Genomic DNA, 26,385 nt, shown 5'->3' with positions numbered 1-26,385 from the left:
AATAAAATTGGCGCAAAATACCATCTCCCTGATTTATTATAAAGCATCTGAGATGTGTAAAATGTATATTATAATAATAAAATACAAAAACTGTAACACTATTATGTACAACATTAAAAAATATTTACGCTGTATACATTTAAATTTTTTTTATTTTTTTTTCAACACAGTTATCTTGCTACTGGTCTAGCTTTTAGACAAATTGCTTTATCATTTAGAATTTCTAAAACAGCAGTTTCTTCAAAAGTTTTGAAGTTTGTGAAGTAATTTGGAAGATTTTGAAAGAAAGATATGCTCACACCAACGATTACTGATTTTGAAAATATTGCACAAGAGTTTTATGAAAATTGGAATTTTCCAAATTGTATTGGTAATAGTGACGGCAAACATATTCGAATAAAATGTCCAAAAAACTCCGGCAGTATGTATGTTTTTCAATTAAAAACTGTTTTTTTTCTATTGTTTTAATGGGTGTGACAGACGCAAATTATAAATTTATCATGATTGAGGTCGGAGCTTACGGAAAAGATAGCAATGCAGGTGTACTAGCAAATTCGAATATTTTAAAACGTTTTGAAAATAAAACTTTGAAACTAGGTACTCTATCCTAAAAAACTACCAAATTCTAACGTAACTGGTTCATATACTTTCATTACTGATGGAGTATTTCCTTAGCTAACATACCTGATATGCTACCTTACCCAAGAAAATTATTGAACGATGAAAATAAAAGTTACTTCAATTATAGACTTTCCAGATTACGAATGATAATAGAATGTGCTTTCGGTATAGCAGCAGCAAAGTTTAGAATTTTGCAGAAGTCAATAGAGACAAAGGTGGAAAATGCTGACCACGTTGTTAAAGCAATATGTATACTGCACAATGTAATTATCGGTTTGCAAAAAATTAATGTAACAGTAAGTGTGAAAAATAACAAAACATCCAGAGCAGCAGAAAATGTAAGAAATAACCTAAGTATTTTTCTTTCCAATAACAAATTGTAAATATTTTACTATTATATTAACATTTGACTATGTAAAATTACAACTTAATTATTCTATAATATTATGTTCTATTTTTTTAGCTAGTATTAATTATAAGTATTGTATTTGTATATATTATTCTAACTTAAATTTAAATTACTTGATATTCCTAGTTCTTTGGATACAGAATCCCACTGCCTGTCTGTCACTATGCGATCTTTGTATTTAGGTTTCCTTTTATTCCAAAGTTCCGGTCTTTTTTGTACTTCAGAAATTAGAAGTTCTATTTTGTAATTAATAAATACAAATGTAAAAATTCAAATAAACAAATGTATAGTCAATAATTTATTTAATTATTTTTTATTTAACTTGGTCTTGACCACACAACATTGAGTTGGAAAATAGAACAAGTTCTATCGCACGCATTTTACGACCAATTAGGACATGTTTGTACTTGGTTGCAGTTTGTTTTATTTGTGTGCACGCATCTCCCGCAATATACATAACGCACGGATTCAGTCAGGACTTAGGACACAGCGTAAGGTTGTGCGCGTAATGTATTATATAAGCAGCCGGGCTCACGTGTTATAGTTGAATGTTCCCGGCGCTACACTACATATGATATAATTTAAAAGATTTTAATTTTATTTTTATATTTTTTGTTTGCACTCGTTTTTTTGAAGATCGTTTAAATGCAAATGTAATTTCTGCTGTTTAGGTGTGTTTGGGTTAGAATCGTTTAATTTTCTTTTTGTACCACGACGTTTATTAACATCAGTTTTAATATAATTCTCGAATTCTTCCAGAAGATTACTGTGAATTCTCTGAAATTTTAAACAACATTATATAATTAATAAATACAAATAAATAATAAATTATTAATAATTGATAAATTTACCATGATATGAATGCGAAAATGTTAAGTTTATTTTAATGTGCCGCTAGGTATATTCTTTTTTAGCATCATAGCAGAGAACACATTCTGCTTTGATGTTTTCATTTTCCGTCTTAGGTAGTTTTTTTTATTTTAAAATATTTTCCATCCAATACTCGTATTAGTGGAATAGACAAATTTTTTTCACTTTAGACATATTAATATAACAATAAATAACACACTCTGACAATAAATATTTTAGTAGGTATGTAAAGGGCAAATGTTCGTCACATAGTGGACATAGACATCCACTGAACACCTTTGTAGCCGGCAGTGTCTGTGTAAAAATCTAATCTACTAATTTTATCATGCTTAATACCTACTTTATCGCGAAAAGTATAATATAATAGACTATACATCATAACATGTAAAATTACGGATATCTAATGAAGTATAGACGTAAAATCCAATTCAATGTGCATGTGTCACAGATAATATACATATATATGTATCATATATATACCTAACTATATTTTATGATTTATCGGTACTGAAAAATAATTTTCAAGGACAAGATACTAAAAAAGCAGTATCGAGATACTAAATACAAGATACTCGATACCAGTGGCGGTTCGTGGTAGTTTGCTGTGGGAATGCGATATAATTTTATTTGAAGGGATAATAACCCCATACCCCTATCGACCTTTGATTAATATTGAATACTAAATCTACGATTAGCCACACCTGTACAATTTGACTTAGACGCTACTGAGGCTTTGACCAACAATAATACTCATAACTTATATTACTCATAAAATTATATATTTATTTACCAAGATTATTCATAAAAATAACTAATAATAATGCAATACATTTTTATTTTATTTTATTACACGTCAACTTAATACACAAAATCCATTCTTCTTCCTTTTATTTTAACAAATTCATCAATAACTTTTTGATTAAAACTATTATCTTTGTTGATCAAACAACTTTCTATACTTAACATAGTCAGAGCGTTGAGTCTTTCTTCACACATGGTACTTTTCAAACATGTTTTATTCCTTTCAATGTGGAGAAACTTCTTTTGGTTTTAGAAGATGTCATAGGAATGACTACTAAGGGTTTTAGCAACTTAAAAATGTCTTTAAATGTATCCTCCATATTATTATTTATTAGATAATTTATAGTAGGAATTACACTACATTAAGTACGAAAATCACGGCGAGAATACATTACCTCTCATTCGGTCTTTGAACGTTCTTGAACAAAGAATGGATAACATTCAACAGTAATGTTGAGAATCGTGAGTAGAAATTTATTTTTATAAACTTCGTATGTATCATTTTGAAAAAGTTTAGCTGCTGTTAAATGTTTAGTGAAAGCAAAACGACTTTGAGCTTGAATAGATATTACGTCACACATTTCTAATGCAGTTAACTTTTTAGAATTAATATTATCTTCAACCCTTCTTCTTTTAGAAGTACTTTCTATGTCTGGATGTTTTGATATGTGCTCACAAATATTTGTCATGTCATCACGAATTTTTGGAATTTCTTTATTAAAACAGTCAATTGATTTTTGTATTTGTACTGCATCAGTATTTTATGCGTGAACAACGTTATAAAGACAATCAATATGAGGCATTATTTTATGAAAAATTGTTAGCCAAAAAATAAAAGTTACATCTGTTAAAAGTCTCTTGATACCTGTAGCTTGATTAATAGTGCTATTCTGTAACGAAATGCTTACAATTTTTTCCATACATTCAATTAATGAGTCTGTATGTTCATAAACTATTGACCGTTCTTATATTGAAATTCCAACGTGTTTGAACTGCTCTTGGCACGATTATAAAGAACGATAATATTTTATTCTTTATAATCGTGCTACCCACTATGTTATCTTGTTATCTAATACAGCTACTCTTTGTGGAGAATTAGAAAAAAATACCGGAATCTCAGATAAATTAGAAAAAAAATATTTTAATTTGTTTATTTTGTGATGTAGCTTGGGTCATTATTAAATTTAATAGGTGTGCGTAACAATGAATAAAATTCACAAAAGAATATTTTTCTCTTACCCTCACGTTAACTGCTGAATTCTGACCACTCATTACTACAACACCATCAAATGATTGTGCGATTAATTTTGAAGGGTTTTTTTTCTAGAATTGAATTAATTTCTATTAAAATTTTTCGTGTTAATGACTCGGCATTGTGGCCGTCTGGATTTGAATAGCCCCAAAAACGTTCAACAGGTTTCCCATTAATTTCATTACGGAAAATTAGTGCTAATTGAAATGTGTTGGCAACGTCAGTAGTTTCATATACAATTATAGCAGTAAAATCTGAATTATTTATTTTCATTAAAATTTTAATTCTAGCAACAGTTAAAATATAATTTATTAACTCATTTTGAATAGTTTTAGATGTTCCTTTGAAAACTACAGAATTTTGAAAATGATCTCTTAAATTCGGATCCAAATTTGAATAAAGGTCAATTAAACCACGAAAAACACCTTGATTTTCTGATGTAGCTTTTTCGTCGTGTCCACGTAAAGGAAGTTCATAATATTCACAAAATTTAACGCAGTTTAAATTTTTTTCAAAAATATCACGATTTTTAGAAACCTGTTCATTATGTCACTTTATAATTAGCATCGACCTGTTTGCGAATGTTAACCGTACCCAAAATTTTTAAATTTGCTTCATTTTGAAGATGTTTAAATGAATTTTCGTGTTTACTTATTTTAGATAAAATATGTATTAAATCTGTTACACCCGTCTTGCTCCATGACAAATCACCACCAAAACAAACACAGGGAAAACAAAATAATTTGACGGTAGTTTCACACCCACATAGCCATTTATATTTTGGAATAGTTCCGTATTCAAACGACTTGGATAATTTTTATTTCCTTTTTTTGATTCCTAGGTTAAATTGAATAAAGTCGGTAATGGTCTCCCTAGAAATTTTATTTCAATTTTTTTTTCGAACGACAAGGACGTAAATTTTACTTAAATCAATTCTCGGATGAAATTCATAATAATTGAATCGGTTATTTGGAAAAGGGAACATGTCCAATATTTTGACATTTTTAGATTTTTACGTAACTATGTTATTTGTTAATGAACTCATTATTTGGTGTGAAAACGAAATATATCCGCGTGTTTTTGTAGTAACAGCTGGCTGGTCAACTTTTCGTTTATTTCGAAAAGGGAACATCTACTGGATATGTTACCTTATCGAAATCATAACTTAGTGATAAAAATAGAGCACTTAAGAACATGCAGCTGATTAATAGCATCCTAACGACGTATCATTATTATCGTATTATAACGTATTTCACATACATATTTTGAAATATTTTTATCATTTATTACATAAAACCACGCGGCATGTGCTGATATTTTTTTATACTACTATTACTATGGCATTATAATGTATGAACGTCTGTTAACACACTTTACTGTTTGAGTTCTTTTTTTCTATAATATTAATATTGTGAATAAATATTTCTTATTACCTACTTTATTATGTCTGATTCCGACAGTAGTGTAGAAAGTGAAAAAAAAGAGAAAAAAAGGTGTTTCTAATTTTGAATCTTACAAAGCAAACATTATAAAAAAAGCAAAAATTAAAGGCTTACCACACACAAATCATATTGGTAAAGAATTGACTGAAAGACGGTCTGATTTACCATGCAAGTGAGTAATAATATTGTATTTAATATTATTTATAACATTCTTTCTATAATATCATTAATATTTATTTTAGTTGTACGATGAAATGTTCCAATAAATTTACCGAAGAAGAAAAGGAAATTATTGTGAAATACATTTACAGTTTTGACGAAAAAAACGCACAAGATGTTAATATTCAGAATCTCATTGACATTGAGGATGTCAAAGATAAGAGAAAACGTAGGTAGTGCTGAACCAAAAAAACCAAAAACATACACTTTTAAATATCATGTTCACAAGAACGGACAGCGTATACCAGTTTGCAAAATGGCTTTTATCGGATTACATAGTATAAGTCATAAGAAAGTATGGCGTTTATGTACATTACAAGCTCAAAATATAACTCCTAAAGACAAACGAGGCAAGTCTATTGGATCTAGACATAACATAATACCCGGAGAGATTTGTGTTAAGGGGATTCCACACGGCTGTGATTTTTACCAAAATATACCTTTATTTTGCCAATCGTACAGATTGTTCTAGTAATCGGAAACATATTCTGGAGACATATTTCAATTCGTCATGAAGTTTACTTGAAAACGACTTTTCAACTTTTTTGAATTTGATCACTTAAACCCTTTAAATTTTAATTTGAAATTTTGAATTTTAAGAATTTTAAGATAATAGTTATGTTGAGCAAAAAAAAAAATTAATTTAACATTTGAGAAAGTCGTTTTCAAGTAAACTTCATGATGAATTCAAATATGTTTTCAGAATATGTGTCCTATTACTATAACAGTCTGTACGATTGGCAAAAGATTGATACTTTTAGTAAAAAAAAAAAAAATAGTAACTAATGTTTGTCAAGCGCGCGACGGTGCGTATTTGACATGTGACTGCGCGTGCGAAAGTGTCCTGTTCCTCTGATTGAACCTGTTTTAGTCCGCGCCCGAGTAAACTTATTAATTAATAATAGTTCCTCCGCGGTGACGTCACAGCGGCGATAAAAATAAAAATACCCATAAGTTATAAATTAAAATTTATAAATAACACATAAATATGCAATTGATTTATTGATGCAATATCGCAGTATCGCTACACACTACACACTAGTACACTACACATAGTACTTATTAGCTGCTGGTTAGGTACGTATAATGTATGTATAATATCTGCTACCGTAATTGTCAGTTGCCTACTATTTTGCCTTTTAAATTATAATAATACGTAAACGTTTTACGTTATTATATTGTGATAATGGAAAACGTTTTACAAATAAAAAAACGACGAAGAAAATATTTATCTAAAAAATATAAAGGAAATGTTGATAAACTAAAAAGATGGCAAGAAAATCTTAAAACTAACGGTGGCACGGTAAGTCAAAATAATTTATTGCTTACATAGGTATACAATTGTATTATTTGCATGTAATTTTAATTTTGTATGTATGAATGTATGATTATAATATAAGAAGAAATAAATAATGTTTCAACATCGGAGAATCCACCTCATACTAACGATGATACTATTATAACAGAACTGGATAATGTACGAATGTACGTCAGTCTCCAATAATATAATAAATAATAATAATATAATAATATTATAATCAAAAACACATAAGCACATTTTTTTTTTTTTTTTTTTATACTGGTATTATTGAAGTTTATACTATGTATCTATGTATACCTAATTTAGAAAAACAGATTTTTTCAGTTTTTTTTTCCAAAAACTTATTTTATTAGTAATTTTGATCTCTAATAACGTCGTTATGATTATTTCAGGGTTAATGATGATAGTATGAGCCAAGACTTTTATCCATTATCACCTGAAACTTCAATTAATATATTTGAACTAACATTCAGCCTAAGTACCGTAATATCAAAAGACGATTCGACGTCAAGGTAAGAAATTATATAGGATGTCAGCGCACTATTTGTGTTCTCTTTCTCTCGTCTGACCCACTCGCAACATAGCAAATTTAACATTCACAAATTCACAATAGGTAATAATATTATATAAATATAATATAATAAAAACCTATAAAATTCCCTAAATAATAGTTTTACCTTTAAATTTTATAAGATTAATTTTAGAAGTTATAATGATTATAATCATTATTGTGTACGTAAAATTCGCTATATTGCGCATGGGTGGGTCAGACTAGAGAAAACAAATAGCAAGTTTTCTGACATCCTCTTAGGCTAGGATCACACTATGCGTTTTGTCGGCAACCGAAAAATACTATCCCGATCAACCGCAATCGGGACGACCGATCATACTGTGCGTTTTATCGGTAACCGAATCCATACAAACGAGATTAAAAAGCGCAGGAATCGTTTTTAATTTAAAATTGATTTTTGATTTCAACGAAATGTATCTAATATTATAAGTTATATAATATAATCTGATAATCATGAAAATCAAACCAGCCAATATGTTATTCGATGGTTCAGTCTGTTTGGTGCAACAAACGTGTTCACTTGTTCTTTTAAGTACCTATTAACTAATCTCCTAAAAGCATATTATTTCTATACTTTATACAATTTAAATCAGGTAAGTGTTTATAAATTCAAAATATAATTGATTTAATTTTTGAGTTTAATATATTTTAATTATAATAATTATAATTTATAACTATACATAGAAATGAGTTCTCTTCTAAAAATAATTTGTATGGCTGAAGCTGCTGGTGAGCTTGAAGAACCAGAAAAAAAGCGCAGAATGTATTGGGTCCATCCTATACATAGTAGTAGAGAGCATGACATACAATTTCAAGAATTTTATAATAATTTAAAAAAATATCCTCAAAAATTTTTCGATTATTATCGTATGTCAATTTCTACGTTTGAAGAGCTACTCGAGAAGCCCGAATACATTTAACGAAGGAAGTTAGTTTCGAAATCCTATAAGTCCTGAAAAAAGATTGACAGTGACTTTAAGGTAAAATTTAAAAACATTTAAGTTTAATTTAATTTTATACTTTTTATCTACGTTATCCATATAACACATATTAATATTATTATGATATATAATCAATAATGACTAAAATACATCATATAATAATATTATCTATTTAGTATTAGCTGGTATAATAAGTAACTGGGAATTTTCTACTTTTGACCACACTTTGTACAAACTACATTAAATTTGCTACCACCTCCCCCTCAAATTTATGTTCGTAGCATTTTTGCTATTAATAAAAGTATACTTAAAAACATAATTTTTAAAAGTTGTAAGACCAATACTTCGCTCATGCCGAGATATACCCAAAACTATACCATAATAATATAATATCAAACAGTGATACTTAATATTACTATTTAAATAGGTAATTATATCAAAACAATTATTTTAAATAAAAATGAATCATTTATTTTAAACAATATAAAGTGCTGTAGGTATGTGTATTGGTATTTAGTATTTTTTAAACAACTGTGTTGAATCATACACACGTTACATAAAAAATAATAATAATAATCTTAAAAACAATTTGCATTAATATAATATTACACGAGGATAGCTTATTATAAAATTCATTAAATTATGAAAGAGTAATATTAAAAATAATAAAATAATAGTACCTACTTTGGTTACTTTTCTGGTATTTTAAACTAATAAAAATATTTTACAATTTTGTGTAAATATAAATGTTATATAAAAAAAGTAGTTAATACTTATTATTTGTTTGCGTATTATTAGGTGAATATTGATGAATGTAAGTAGGCGATGTTTCAGATGTTTGATTATTTGAGTAGTCTGGGTAGGATAACTATCATAAATATCACTAAATATGATTTATAATGTACTAACACTAAGTTCGCTCGCTACTCTCTCACAGCAATCACAACTTTTTATTAATCAATGTTTCAGTTAAATTTTAGGTACTTTTGTGTTGTATGAAGTTGACCCATAACTTGGTAGTAATAATGATGATCGTGTTTTAACTCCAGTGTATTTTCTTGTGTTAGATTACAATATGGTAACTAAATAAAAGAGTATTCATTCTTATAAATTATAATATACATAAATGCATATATGTTACAATAAATCTATTTATTTCTAAGTATCTACTATATAATTAAAAAATATAGCTTACAACTTACAAGTTTATTATTTACGGCATCAATACTGTTTTCACTATCTTTTGCTGCATATGGGCATTTTATCTCTATAATAGCTTGATCCCCAACTAAACCATCTACAATAAATAAAAATATTATAATATACATTTTCTAATTTATATATAGGTACTAAATAAAATAAAAACTAAATGGATTTACGACATAGTTGATAAAAAAATTAAAAATTAACCTGGACTCGCTGCCAAGTATGGAAAACTAATATCTACAACAAGACCACTTAATTGAACAACAAGATTAATGATTTCCTCCAGTTTTTTCCTAGCTTCATGTTCCATATTATGTCCGTAGGTCATTTGTTTTGATGTTATTGGGGGTGTATAGAGTATACTGTGAACTTAAGTTTTACAGCTGGTGTTTTGTCGCATTTTGCAAATTTCGCCAAACCGCGAAGCTGTCAACCTAATTTTACGTTCTTGAAACCAGTTAGGATTCAAGTTTTGATCTCTCGTATTAACCTCTATTTGTTTCAAGTCAACTGTACGCAGGTATTGAATAAATTCATCTTTCTTTTTTTCTAGTTCATCTTCATCTAATGTATCTATAAGAGGTTCAGCTAACCCATCATGATTGTCAGGACCTCCTGATCGCGCACTAACAATTTTCTTCCTATTATAGTTATTTTGGCTATTATATAATTTTCGTCTGTTAATAGTGTTTAACCTTATTCGATCCGTGTTTTTTATAAACCTTTTACCAACCGTTCCTGAAATGAATGTAATACTTATAAAAATATATAAGTATAAAATCTATTTTGACTTATTTTAATGCTCTAAAGTGTGATAATAGACACTAAAATAAAAATTAAAATTAAATAGTATAATAAACTAAAAAACTATTGAATAATATAATATATTTAAATACTATTACATTAGTACAGTAGGTAATAATTATAACTGTATCTATGTATAATATGTTTAATTACCTGGACTAAAATTCATTATTTTCTTATGTATTGTGCGTAAGTATGTTCTAGAATTAAATGAAATAATAGCTGCTTTTACCCTGGTTGAATAATTATTGCTTTGAGAAAAATTAATTCTTTTTCCGCCAACGTATTTATTGATAATTGAGTTAAATTGCTCGCATATATTATTATTAAGATCTTCGATTAAACTAGAGCTATTATTTACTAAACGAGACATAATTTTGTCTATTTCTAGTAAAATACCACATCTTAATGCTTCCGGTACCATGTTGATTTCACCTATTTTTGACCCTTTACAAAAATACGAATTACATTCTTGGTGTTGTCCAAATCTATGATAGGGTGCATTCTTTAAATCTTTTTTAAGGTCTGCGAAAAATTGAATTATCTGCAATTTTCAGAATCTTCGATTTATCCAATATGTTTTTGTGATAAGTAATTGCTTTAGTTACATCAGATCTGAATCTTAAAATATTAGTCACTACAAACTTTCTGATAGTTACTGGATACTCAGTTTTTGTTGCGACCATTTTAAGTTTAGTAATGTAATTGCGTAACAAGTGGTTTCGACATTCGATTTTCTGTATCATAAATCTAGGGCCATATGGTAAAACCTCATTTAGTCGTTTTACGACACTACTAAAAAAAACATCAATACTATAAATTAATATAAATTATAATTTATAATAAAATAAAAAATAATATTAGTTTCTTAAAAAAAAAATCGTGTTCACATTGCCCATAACATATAGTATATTACCAATAAGCTTATTGAACTTGAGTCCATGCATTTCAACGCTTTTTGAAAAACCTTCGACTATGCCATCAGCCTCCATTGCAGTGGATGCTTGTTTCCAATTCAGAAAACAATTATGTTTGGGAATTTCTTGGTTTATAGATTTCGATCTTTGGCATACTGAACAGTAGCGATTTTTAATGCCGACAAATAAAACTTTACGTGTTTTGTACCCAATTATTGTAGCCTATATATAAACAAATATTTTTTTAAATTTTATATATCACATTATTCCTAAATATCATTGAAAAAATTATTATTATTATCTTACCGCTCCTGATAATGCGTCGTACTTAGTTTTGTAGCTGCGTTTAGACCACTGGCCATCCGCAACTACGGTACACATTGGTGTACCATCAACGTCAATATTTCCGCATTCTAAAGCTAATTGCTTCTCTTCATTCCCAGCTTTAATCATTTCCTCCCAGGCTGTATCCTGAACAGCATTTCCAACTTTTATAAGATATTTTGAAAAAGAAGTAGTTGACAGGCAAGGTATTTCGAGCGAAGCCGAGAGTTCATTTAATTGTGTATACCCAATTCCTATTTAGTAAAATGATTATTTGATAAGTATTTTAAATACATTTTAAAAGTACAATACACCAATCTTATACAATTGACTGCAAACTCACTGCAAATTATTATTCATTGCTATTTTTTACATACCAACAGATAAACTTCCACTAACTACAGCTTTATTTATTGGTAAGTAATTATTTTCTGGTACATCCTTTTCCGTGGTAATTGAACTACTTTTACCACACATTTTACACTTAAATATAAACACTGATTTATATCCTCTTCTACATTCTGATTGAAATTGCATATCGATAAAAGTACATCCAAACGCTGAATCGTGATCGGTGGTTTTAATTTGCTCGAATAAGTGAGATATGTCCACTATTCTTCTGCCTTCTAGAGCACTATAAAGTAATTATATAATAATGATATACCTATGTATCCTATTGTGATAAAAAATAATGTATTATCCATAAGTTTTTCTTCAAGTATAAATCTAAAAAAAGCGGGTAAGTGAGTATCGCTCTGCTGTACATTAGATGGTGGGATGGACCTCGGACTAGGGTAGGTTAAATTTGAATGCGATGATAGGTATCATTGTATACGAAAAACGATTCTGAACGGAGATGTTTTGTCAGTCTAGAATATATTATATTTAAATATAGTAATATATTCTATTTTGAAACAAATACAAACATTTAAGTAAAAGTTTCAAGATCCTACGTTTGATATTTTTTTTAAAAATAACAAAAATCGAAAATTATTTAGTAGTAAAACGTTATTTTACACGTGTATTTTTGATTTCAAATTAAAATTTAAACACTCGTAAAATTTTTTAAATTGAATAATCCTCAAAGTTTTTATAATTATTCTAAGGTTAACTTATGGACAGCATAGTATTAAATTTTCAATTCTTAGCTTTTGATAGTAAAATATTTATAAATTTTTAACTAGCAAATATTGAAAAATATTCATGATTTTGACGAATTTTTGTCAATATTTGAACTTCAAATGCTAATAAAAAAAAATTGTGCCTATGTATTTTTATAATATTTGAATGAGAGTTAGAACCAGTTATGTGGACCCTTCAATTAAATTTTCAAGTAATTTGTCCCAGCTAAATTTTTTTTATCCACATTTATAAAAAAAAAATTGATTATTTCAAATGCCTATAAATAGCTCAAAAAACATCAAAATATTTTGAAAATCAAATCACGTAAAGAAAATGACAATCTAAATAACTGGTAAAATTTTCAAGTATTTACGATTTATACTATTTGAATAACAACAAATATCAAAAATCGTTTGAGACTAAACCGTTATTTAACGCGGTTTTTAAAAATTTAAATTTCAAACATTCATTCATAAAAATTTTTTGTCTGAATCCGGTAGAGTTTTTTTTACAGATATTTGAAGAAAAATTTATGGAGAACCTTGTATCAAATTTTCAAAACTTAGTTATAAAAGAAAAATTTTTACGATTTTTCAACCACAAAATTACTTGCAAATTTTCGCAATTTTGACATATTTCGTATAAATTCGAAATTTAAGCACTTATAAAAAAAATTTGTGACTAAGGATTTCGGATTTTTTTTCATCACATTAAGAACAACTTATAAGAAACCTTGTATTAAATTTTCAAAAATTTTTGGCTAGCCAAAAAAATTTTATCGTTATTTAAAAAAAAAATACTTAGAAAAATTGAAAATGTCTATAAATAGCTTAAAAAAAGTCAAAATACTTTGAAAATTTAACTGTGTATGGAGAACGCTAATATAAACATTTGGTGAAAATGTCAAGTATTTACATCGATTAGTTTTTGAGTTATAGCAAAATAAAAAATTCGATTTTGTCGAAAACTGGTTTCGCGTAAATTGTATGAGCATAGAAATTTAATTTTTTACGAAATCGCGTGAAATAACGATATATTACAATTTAAATATAGGTAATAATATAATATATCCTACTAATAATTATCATTGATTGATCAGAATCGTTTTTCATATATAATATATTTATTATTTATATATAATATTGTATAATTTTATATTTATTATACATAGTGACAATAGTGTACGCAACAACATAAAATTAAGTTTATTATACTTAGAAATCACTGTATCAGCATCAGATGACGAATCTACACCAGTTAAATCATATAAAGGTGGTAATATTGAACTCATTTCTGTTTCTTTATCCATCAATGACGTTTTGGAACATTGAGTTGTAGTATCGATTTTTGGCGTACTAGTTAGCATAGGTTTTCTACAGATAAATAATAAAACGTTATGGTATTTCCTTTTTTAAATAAAAAAATAAATATTTTATTAATTTTAACTTGCATAAATGATGGTAAAGATTCAATTTCAATTTCATCAGTTACTAATAACTGAGTATTAGATGATGTACTAGGTTCCGGCTCCCTGTTTAAAATATATTTACATAATATAGCTTTATACTAAAATAATATAATATAATAATAATTATACTTACCATGTCGTTGTTTTTTTCTTAAAATTATTAAGTCTACCTAAATTTTTTTTTTAATGCTTTTACACCTTGACGGTGCTACCCGCTTCTTTACGACTTTCATTTTTTAATAAATAATGAATGAAACGTGAATTAATTTATTAGGTACAAGTGGTATAACAGTTTTAAACAATACATTCTGATGACAAATTGTAACTAAACCGATTATTAAAATCAAAATAAGCCATAATAATATGTAGTCTGATAATGATCAATTGTTCACAAACCCCCGCATGGCGCATTATAAACACAAGTCCAAAACCAAATTATATTATAATATTATTATTCTATGAGATACGACCCAATACGGAATCATGGAAGCCGACGTCATAGAGTAATATTACTCTATAGCCGACGTTATCGCGTCTTTATATTCCAGCAGTTTCTATTTTTATCTGTATCGCGAAATGGACTGGTTGTGTTGTAGAGTGGGGAGGCGGTCGCCGTACAACTTTAATAATAACGCAGCTAGCCGCTACACGATACAGCAGCGCCAGTTGACGGGCTAAAGAATTTTACGCTATTTTTGAAAACATGTCTACGTATTTCAAATGCTACGAAGTCAATAATTATCGCAGACTAATAAAAAATATACTGTTAGAAAGGTTATAACTTTTGCCATGTTTTGTTGGGAATCGATTTTTGAAAATTGTATTAACAAGCGAGCATTATGGCATAACAAAAGATCTTTTTACAAATACTAATTTACTTATATTTCAAAAAATAAATTACAATTTCAAATATCTGATTCCAACAAAACATGGTAAAAATTATCACCTTTCAAACGGTGTATTACTTATGGGTCTACGTCTATTATTGACTTCGTAGCATTTGAAATACGAATGCACTATTTTTGATGCAAATAGGCGTGTGTGGCGTCCTCTTAATGTAAGCAAGAAAGGACATCACGATATTTTTATCGGAATCCCCGTCCTCTTTTAAATGTTCTAAAAGATTTTGTTGAAAAGTACTCAATGATTTCTTATTATTATTTTTCTTTGGAGGAAGGTTATTAGAAAAATCCACTGTATTGACTGGACTTTCTGTTTCATCGTTGTCTTCGTGTACATTTAACGATGTATCTAAAGTTGAATTTTCGAATTCTAAATTGCCAGTTGTCCTTAATAAAATATAAAAATGGTTTAACACGAGTAATTATAGTAATAATAACAAAGTGAATTTGAACAAGTGGCTATTAATTTTTTTTCAATCTTAATAAACATTAGATGTAACAAAATAGGATTTTTTATTATTTATAAATAGATATAAATAAAAAAATAAATATTATATATTATTAACTTACTTTCGTTTTTTCACTGTGATATTTAAAAAAGACAAGGATTCAGCGTATGTATATGTCTTTCTTTTATTTCCTTCTGAGCCACTTCTTACGTTTTTTTCGTCCGACACATATTTCATGTAAGCATCACGAATATGCCTCCATTTTTTATCTTTTATTTCTTTTACTGGGTATATGTAAATAAATAAGTATATAAATAATATATATCTTATATATAAAAATGAATCGCAAAATTTGGTAAGCGCATAACTCAACAACGCCTGGACCGATTTCGCTCATTCTTTTTTTGTTTGGGTCGTAATTGTCAGGAGAAGGTTCTTACGGACGAAAAATTTGAGAAAGTTATCGGGTTAGAGAAATATGACGAGGTGGTGATGAAATTACAGAGGCGCCATCTATCCAGCAAATAGTCAACTAAATTATTTTTGGTAGTCAATGGCAACCATTTAAATAAAATAAATCATTTATTTAAAATGTTTTTAAAAATGCATGCAAATAGACATACAAACAACGCAAATGTTCGCAAATGTTCGTTGAAGTCCAAGGATGGTTTTTACGGCTAGAAAAATTAGAATTATTGCTGGAAAAACCCTAAAAATAGCCCTTTTCTTTTTAAAATAGCCCTTCCTATAATATTTATAATATAATACTGATCGTATCCATGGCAACCAACAATCGTGTTTTGTGCAGAGTGTTTAGTTAGTTAGTGTTTGTTTAGTTCGTGATTAGTGAAAAAATAATTTATATTTGATATGCCTCCTATAAGACGAAGCAATTTAGGTAGAAGAACCAGAAATGCTACAAACCAAGCTAATTACCGATCTAATTCACAAACGCGTGAAGCGCGAGCAAGTTTGAATCGAGCTGCTTTTAGTTACGATGTGTCAATTGACTACAGTAACTACCAATGTGTTGTTATTGGTTCTATGAACTCGGTTTGCTCACACTGTAAGGCATTAAAATACAAAAACGAAGCCAATGGATTGTGTTGCGCAAATGGTAAAGTGAAATTGATACCATTGGATCCACCACCAGAACCATTGTACTCATTGGTTTCAGGAATAGGAACAGATTCTATACACTTTTTGACAAATATCCAACAATATAAAAATTCTTTCAAATGACTTCATTTGGGGCAACAAATGTAGTTCGGGAAAATTTTATGCCAACTTTCAAGGTATGTATTATAGCAGTTACTCATAATTATTTTAGCGAACAAAATTTTCTGTCACCAAAGTTAAGATGTGTCACTAATCTTCAATTTCTTAATCATTACGAAATATATCACTTAGTCATCATATTATATTATGGTTTCAGTTTCAGTGACACTTTTATATATTTTATATTGATAGATATTAGTTAAAACTAAATATATACTTTTTAAGATCAAATATTATTTAAGTTTGATCACCGACAATCCATTAATTATACCACACCATAATATATTTTTTTTATTTACAGATACAAGGGCAAATACATCATTCTCAATTGTATAAGACATTGTATAAGACACATGACACTTTATTTTATAATTATATAAGTATATGTATAGGAACTCCGTATACCAGAAACGAGCTTGCTCAGTGGTATCGTATCAGCTCTTATCACTATACTGTAGTAATTATTTAATTTTTGTAATTTAATTTTGTGATTTTGCTGAAATAATAAATAAATAAATAAATAGAGCAGGTTCACTGTTACCAGTGTCAGATAGCGACAACAAATTCCTGCAAATTATTTTATGGGCAATTCACCACAAGAAATTGATCTGCGTTGTGCACATAACAATTTAGTAAAGAGGTCTATTGTAGAACAATTACAAACTTTATTTCATCAGCACAATCAATTGATTATATTGTTTAAAACTGCCCTGGATCTGATGCCATCCGATAATCACAAAATTGTAATCAGAGCTGATAAAACACCTGCAGGTCAACATACAAGACGTTTTAATGCACCAACTATTGATGAAGTTGCTATCGTTGTAGTTGGAGAAAACTTGGAATCCCGTGATATTGTTTTACGTCGTCGGAATGATCAATTACAACGTATAAAGGAAACACACCGCTCATATGATGCACTGCAATATCCCATTATATTTTGGCAAGGTGAAGATGGCTACGATTTCTCAATAAAAATGATAAATCCCATTGCAGGTAACTAAAATATTAGTTTAGCTATGGCGATAATATCTCAGTCATTATATTATGTATTTTAATTTTATATTTGAATGTTATTAAAACAAAATCTATTTACAGGTTCTGAAACCAACAAAAAAGTCAGTTCAATGAACTATTATTCATACCGCCTAATGATTCGGGAAAATGAAGATAATCACATATTGAAATGTCGGCGATTATATCACAAATATGTTGTTGACATGTATGTTAAAATTGAAACGGAAAGATTAACATTCATCAGGTTGAATCAAACCAAACTCCGATCTGAAGAGTATATTCACCTTCGAGATGCGATTAATACTGATGGAAATGCACAGAATGTCGGTCGGATGACTATTCTTCCAGCAACATACATCGGAAGCCCTCGGCATATGCACGAATATGCTCAAGATGCCATGTCGTATGTTCGTCATTATGGTACAGCAGATTTGTTCATCACATTTACATGCAATCCGCAATGGATAGAAATCAATCAGGAGTTATTCTCTGGGCAATCACCCATTGATCGTCATGATATTACAGCCAGAGTCTTTAGACAAAAGTTGAAATCTTTAATGGATTTCATCGTAAAACATAATGTGTTTGGTGAGACACGCTGCTGGATGTATTCTGTGGAGTGGCAGAAACGAGGATTGCCACATGCACACATTTTGATTTGGTTGGTTGAAAATATAAGGCCAAATGAAGTTGATGCAGTGATATCAGCTGAAATCCCTAATGTACAAGTAGATCCTGGATTGCATGAGGTAGTTATCAAAAACATGATACATGGTCCCTGTGGAACTCTTAATCAAAATTCACCGTGTATGATGGATGGTAAATGTTCAAAACGATATCCACGGACATTAATATCGGAAACAATTACTGGTAATGACGGTTATCCATTGTATCGTCGCAGATCGACAGCAGACAATGGAAAATCAACAATTGTCAAATTAAATCAACAAGATATTGAAATAGATAATCGTTGGATTGTTCCATATTCACCCATTTTATCAAAGACATTCAAAGCACACATCAACGTTGAATCTTGCCATTCAGTGAAATCTATTAAATACATTTGCAAATATGTAGCCAAAGGGAGTGATATGGCTGTGATTGGAATTGGTGCAGAGAATTCCAATGATGAAGTTACCCAATACCAAATGGGCCGCTATGTCAGTAGTAATGAAGCAGTTTGGCGAATATTTTCTTTTCCTATTCATGAGAGACACCCTTCTGTTGTTCACTTAGCTGTGCATTTAGAAAATGGACAAAGAGTGTATTTTACAGCACAGAACGCAGTACAAAGAGCTGCTCAGCCACCATCTACTACATTAACCAGTTTTTTTGAGACATGCCAAAACGATGATTTCGCACAAACATTGCTATATTCTGAAATGCCAAAATATTATACCTGGAATCAATCCTCAAGGAGATTTATACGACGGAAACAAGGAAAACCAGTTCCAGGATATACAGATGTATATTCCACCGATGCGATTGGCCGGATTTATTCAGTACATCCAAGCAATGATGAATGTTTTTACTTACGACTGCTATTAGTCAATGTACGTGGCCCAACATCATTCCAACAGTTACGAACTGTTGATGGTGAATTGTGTGTATCCTACAGAGAAGCCTGTCAACGTTTGCAATTGCTTGAAAATGACGCTCATTGGGATCAAACTCTCAATGATGCTGTAATATCATCACACGCTCATCAAATACGAACATTGTTTTCTATAATCATATCTACATGCTTCCCATCAAGCCCAATTGATTTGTGGATCAAGTACAAAGATTATATGTGTGATGATATTTTGTATCAAATACAGAATAGAATGGGAAATCCAAATATACAAATCAGTGAAGAAATTTACAATGAAGCATTGATTTCAATTGAGGACATGTGCTTGATAATGTCAAACAAACTATTAATTCAATTAGGCCTGACCGCGCCCAATCGTCCAATGCATGACGCTTTTAACCAAGAGTTGCATCGAGAAAGACTGTATGATCTCAACGATTTGAAAGAATTAATTCAAACAAATCTTCCACTGTTAAATGAACAACAGAAGTATGTATTTGAAACTCTTATGAAAGTAACAAATGATGAAACTGGAGGGATTTACTTCTTAGATGCACCTGGTGGTACAGGAAAAACTTTTTTGATTTCATTAATATTAGCAACAATTCGCTCACAAAATAAAATTGCACTTGCACTCGCTTCGTCGGGAATCGCAGCAACTTTGCTTGAAGGTGGTCGAACAGCCCATTCAGCACTAAAATTGCCATTAAATATGCATAGCAATGAAACTCCAACCTGCAACGTTTCGAAGAACTCTGCAATGGCAAAGGTTTTGCAGCAATGTAAATTGATTGTTTGGGATGAATGCACGATGGCACATAAAAAATCTTTGGAGGCTTTGGACAGAACCTTAAAAGATCTACGGAGCAATAATAACCGATTTGGTGGTGCAATGATTTTATTAGCAGGAGATTTTCGTCAAACATTGCCGGTGATTCCACGATCAACGCCAGCTGATGAACTCAATGCATGTCTAAAGTCCTCCAGTTTGTGGAAACATGTCAAAGTACTTCATTTAAGCAAGAATATGCGTGTCGAGTTGCAAAATGACCAATCTGGAAACATATTCTCTAAACAACTCATTGACATTGGTAATGGCAAATTTCCTATAGACATGTTGACTGGCTGCATTAACTTTCCTCTAAGTTTTTGTCAGTTAACTCGATCAAAAGATGAACTTATTCAGAAGGTGTTTCCAGATGTTTCTCAAAATTACAGAAACCATGATTGGTTGAGCGAACGAGCTATACTGGCTGCAAAAAACATAGATGTAAATGAATTAAATTTCAAAATTCAAGAACAAATTACAGGCGAATTGATGATATATAAATCAGTTGATTCGGCTACTAATCAAGATGATGTAGTCAACTATCCACCGGAATTTTTAAACTCGCTGGATTTGCCAGGATTGCCACCTCACAATCTTCAATTAAAGGTTGGATCGGTGGTTATAATATTGCGAAATATCAACCAACCGCGTCTTTGCAACGGTACACGGTTAGCGATAAAAAAATTACTAAACAATGTGATAGAAGCAACTATACTCAAAGGAAAGTATAAAGGAGAAGATGTTCTCATACCGCGCATCCCAATGATTCCGACTGATGTGCCATTTGAGTTTAAACGACTACAGTTTCCAGTGCGTCTTGCTTTTGCTATGACTATAAACAAGTCCCAGGGGCAATCATTAAGTGTTTGTGGTATTAATCTAGAAAACCCATGTTTCTCACATGGTCAATTGTATGTTGCCTGTTCCCGTGTTGGAAAACCATCAGATTTGTTTATCTATGCGCCAGGTAATCAAACAAGAAACATCGTATACCACAAAGTACTACAATGATAATAATAATAATTATGATTCACATGATTAACAATAAAGCGATTACTTACTTTTAAATCATGACAGAACCGTCACCCTGGTGATAGGGCGTTGTGAATAAAAAATAATTAAATAAAACTATAACAGTTAAAACTATAACTACTTACTTTTAAATCATTATATATGTTTTATTTAATTATGTTTTATTCACAACGCCCTATCACCAGGGTGACGGTTCTGTTCAGGAGAATTTTTTAAAATACGTAGGCACAAAAACTGCCACATTACAAATCTTTCGTCGTGAATTCAACGTAATATTAGCACTATCAATAAGATTAAATTAAAAATTAACACACGGCATACGAAAATGCAAAAAAAGAAAGTAACACACGGGCAACGCCGTGTCGGGTCAGCTAGTATATATATATAAACAATTAAGTAAAATAAACAAAATAATTTATTTTTTTAATCATATTTTCTATTTTCTTATTTTCATTATTATAGTCGAACTTATTACAACGATCTTGATAGTACATTGAAAACAATCATTAAATAGAATTTTGTTAAAAATAATTTTTGCATAAGAAGCAAAGAAATAAAAATTGTATTTTGATAATTTCGAAAAGGTTTACGTAAAAAAACGAATTGAAAAAAAATTGAAAAAATCGCACTGTTACTAATATTTATGCCAGTGTTAAAAAATATTAACTTAACTAAGTTTAAAAAAAAAATAGGTAATAATTAGTATGTAAATTACATAAAGAGTGAATGAGTAGTTCTAATTTATAATTAATAAATTATAAAAAGCAATTTTATTGAAATTTTATCATAATGTACAGTGTACACTGTATGTATTTTTTTACTTTTACTTTACTATATTATTTATTAACTTAAACTATACTAATATCAAATTAATAATTTAACAAATATATTTTTTTATACTGTATAGCAATTAAATGTCATAATATGTGAACATAAGTACTTTAAAACCTTTAATTATACATTTTATTTGCATGTTTTTTTTTAAATCTACTTTACTGAGAAAAACTAAGTTATTTCAACTGTAAATTAAACTAGTTAATAAATAGTTAATGTCCACCTTTGGAGGCTATGGATATAATATATCATACTATATTATTATAATACAATAATTAATAATATATTTTAATGTGTTCATTTAATTTAAACAGATATTTGTCCACGGGAACAAATTTTGCGGCGTTACACTTCGATTTCTCCATAGGAAAAAGCAGGGCCGTATTTAGGAATTTGACACCAGGGAGCAACAAAAAAAAAAAACGCCTCATTATACAAAATACAAATTTAATGTAATTTAAAAACAATAGATTTATTGTACAAACCATTTATTTTTTATTATGTATATAATATTGTATTTGTGTATATTGTAAATAAATTAAATTTTTTCTGGATTGTGACTCGGCAAATTCTTTAATTATGTTATCATAATTGATGCTAGAAGTTAGTTCACTTTCAATATTTAGTACAGCTAAAGCATTTAAGCGATCATTATTCATAACCGATCTAAGATATGTTTTTAATCTTCTTAAGGTTGAAAAAGATTTTTCTGAAGAACAATTCGTTGCTGGTGTACACAGAAACATTCTAAGTGCAATGTCTACATAAGGATAGATTGTTTGTAAATCTTTGGATCGTATCAGTGTACTTAGGTCCCGAATATTTTTTGGTGCTTTATCTTTAAGAGACTTAATATGACTTTGGAAGTGTACACATTCATTACAGAAGCTTTTATCTAAGTCATCTTTGTATATTTTACATAAGTTTTCGGCACATTTAAAAACTTCTGATTCCGATATTGTAGTTAGGTTAAAAAAAAAGGAATATTTTTTAATGTTAATATCATATGACTCTTTTCGTTTAAATAACTCTGTATGTATTTTATCTAAAATAACATAGTAAGTATTAATCAAAAAATGTTTTCTGCCACTAAAATTAAGTTCATCTTGTGGTTCATCGTGGAAAACTTTTCTTTTCCTCTTCCTATGTACATCTAATTTATATTCTGTGTTACCTCCATGTAATTTAGAAGCTCGATCTTCATACATTTTAAACATTTTTTCATTACAAAGATTAGAGATATATTGAATGAGCGATTTATACAATTCAACCACTAAATACAAGTCAATATCAATTGACTGTAACTTTTTACTTACAGCATTGAAACGTCCAAGAAGATCTCCCCAAAATATTGACATGAAATTGTTTTCAAAGCAAGCCAAACTTTTTAAAATACCTTTTGCTTCACATCGCGTTTGTGCCTTTTGTTTATCATTATTTTTAATTTCTTTAAGAGCACTGATTACTCTATCCCAATTATTATTTAAACTTCTACATGCATCTTCTCGTGCAGACCAACGTGTTGTAGATAACTCTTTTACTGAAGCTGATAGTATTTCCCATCGACTAGTAGAAGTTGAAAAAAAAGTATATATACTGTAGTAAATCAAAAATGGTCGTAGTTGCACAATATATATTTTATATTATTAATTCTTTAGTTATAATTATTATTAATCTTTTAATTTATGTGAGATTTACCATTTATATATATTGCGCACACAATCTGAATTACTACCCTCTTATGTATATATCTGCACACGCATGTAGATACATATATAAGGATTTGTATAATAAAGTGAATTAACTTACCCTTGTTTGATTGTCCGGTATTCGATGGATATACTTAGTATTAATCAAAGGAAAAATAACATACTATCGATGATATTACAACACTTTTATTATTAATCACTAATAAAAACAGATTCGACTAATAAGTACATATTATTGAAATTCTTAACGTACATCCACTGCCATAGGCGTACGCAGGGAGAGTGACGTCGTGTACCAGAGCCTGATGGTTGATGGGTGTCTTTAGAGCCGGTGGTGTAATAAAATTATATAATGGTCAAAGGACATAACAGTGTCTGACCACATATGTTTACTATCGTGTGAATAATTTACTGAACATATGTGCGACTATGTACATGTAAGGGATTATGATGATGCCACTATTATAGCGTTATATGTGGCTATCATTACAATACTTTGAAGTAAATTAAAAAAATTACAAGCATTTTTACAACAACTTGCCAACCTACCAATGAGGTTTAATGAGTGTGCTGAACATGGTATGTAATCAGCCAAAGGATTAATTTCTTTAATCCTAGCTTGTAATCCACTATATTGTCCAGACATATTCATTGCGTTATCATACGTTTGTCCTCTAAGGTAAGATATGTCAATGTTATAGGAGTTAATTACAGTCAAAACTGCATCTGTCAATTCTTTTGCCTTATGACCACTATTTTCAATAAAACATAAAAAACGTTCTACAGGCTTTCCATTTTCAGACACATAGCGTAAAATAAAAGAGAGTTGATCTTTGTGAGAAATATCTGGAGTTGAGTCCATACTTATTGAAAAATAACGTGCTTTGTGAACTTCTTTTATGATTTGATCAGTTACTTGATTTGCCATAACAATAATAAATTGTTCATAAGTGTGGAAAGACAGATATGATGTATGACCTTTTCCTAAATGTCCATATGTTTTTATATGTTGAGCCAAAAAAGGATCAAACTCTGCAATAAATTCAATGGCCATCATAAATTACCATTATGTGTTGAACCAAATATTTCATTATCTCCTCTGAATGACAATCCTCTTGAAGACAATGATTGACAACGGCAACTACTCTAGTTAACACTTTTGTCCAGTACTGAATTTCTGTATCCATTTGAAGCAATAATTTTGAATCAATTCTTTTTAAAACGTCACTTCTATTTTTCATTATTAAAACACAAGATCTATGATGATTTGAATTTTCATGAGAAGAAAGTTTAACTCTTGCTTTTTTTCAATCAGAAAATCCATGAGTAGAAAAACTGGATACTCCATCAAACAGCCGACAAGGAACGCAATATAGTTTTCCTGTACTTTCAGAGTAAAGAAGAAAATGTCTCTTTACTTTTTCTTCATTTCTTAGAACACTATAAAACAAACTAGATGTACAATATCTAAAATAATCCTGAAATTTGCCTCTTACAATCCCCTGATAACGTCTTTTTGATTTTGAAAAGTTCAATTTTTCAACATTCTGTGTAAAACCATGTATAGAAATATAATCTTTTGTCCTATCATTTATTTCCCATAAAGCTGGATCATTGCTAAAATGTATTAAAAAGATAAAAGTCTACAAAAATTGTACCTTACTATAATTAAATTTATCATTTAATAAATTTCATTATAATGAATAATACCTAATTGTTGTATTGTACATTTCATCATCATTGATTTGTGTCTTTGGTTCATACAATACAGCATTTTCTTGTGGTAGACTGTTAGAATTTATTATACATTGGTGTATGCGCCCAACACTGGGGCTCTCGAAGGACCACTCGAGACTGCTCGAGAACGAGAGGAGCCAAGGCCGGCCAAGTCTGACGCTAAACGCCGGCTACGGGGCGGGTAGGCAACCAAATATGTTCGCGCCTTATATCATATAGGTAGGCAATATTGCGTTCGGTGACAACACGGAGGAACGGGACGAGACACAGATATATAATAGAGCACAAGGGAAGCAGGATGATACAATTTAGTTAATGGGGCCGAGGGGCCCTGTGGTCGATCCGGTCTGGTGCAATGACCACAGGGGGGAACTATCAATGGGACAACTTAAAAACTACTTATAATTAAGGCAGGTGTTGGCAGGCTGGGGACTGGTTGGCTGGTGACGGGTACAACTGGACGACCGGGGCGGCCTCTCACACAACCCACAGTGGGTGCTGGCGGTCTTACGCGGTGACGCTCTCGGTGGTGGTACTGCCGTGGTGGTGAAGTCGCGTCGCACAGTACTCGGAGGACGCTGGCTATGGTGAATGAATGGATGAGGTGAAGAAACTTACGAAGTGGGTCGTGGTATGAGGGTGTTTATTTGATTCTTCACAGTGAAGACAGTCCGTGAGTGAAAGATCACGGACGAATAATAATAATAACAAATGGAAAAAATCCGTGATTGCGCTCA

At 29.9% G+C, this 26,385-nt stretch overlaps 1 protein-coding gene across 1 annotated transcript; it reads left to right on the top strand.

The window, feature by feature from the left end:
• The first annotated feature begins 17,497 nt into the window (after positions 1–17,497).
• LOC126553108 (uncharacterized) lies at positions 17,498–21,347 on the top strand. Its single transcript, XM_050208291.1, has 2 exons — positions 17,498–17,913; positions 18,016–21,347. The coding sequence occupies exons 1-2, from the start codon at positions 17,499–17,501 to the stop codon at positions 21,345–21,347; spliced, it is 3,747 nt and encodes a 1,248-aa protein (XP_050064248.1). The 5' UTR covers position 17,498.
• The last annotated feature ends 5,038 nt before the right edge of the window (positions 21,348–26,385 follow it).

The sequence above is a fragment of the Aphis gossypii genome, unplaced genomic scaffold, assembly GCF_020184175.1.
Source record: "Aphis gossypii isolate Hap1 unplaced genomic scaffold, ASM2018417v2 Contig00069, whole genome shotgun sequence".
Lineage (NCBI taxonomy): Eukaryota > Metazoa > Arthropoda > Insecta > Hemiptera > Aphididae > Aphis > Aphis gossypii.
The sequence above is the reverse complement of the archived record's forward strand: the minus strand, read 5'-3'. Positions and strand labels throughout refer to the sequence as shown.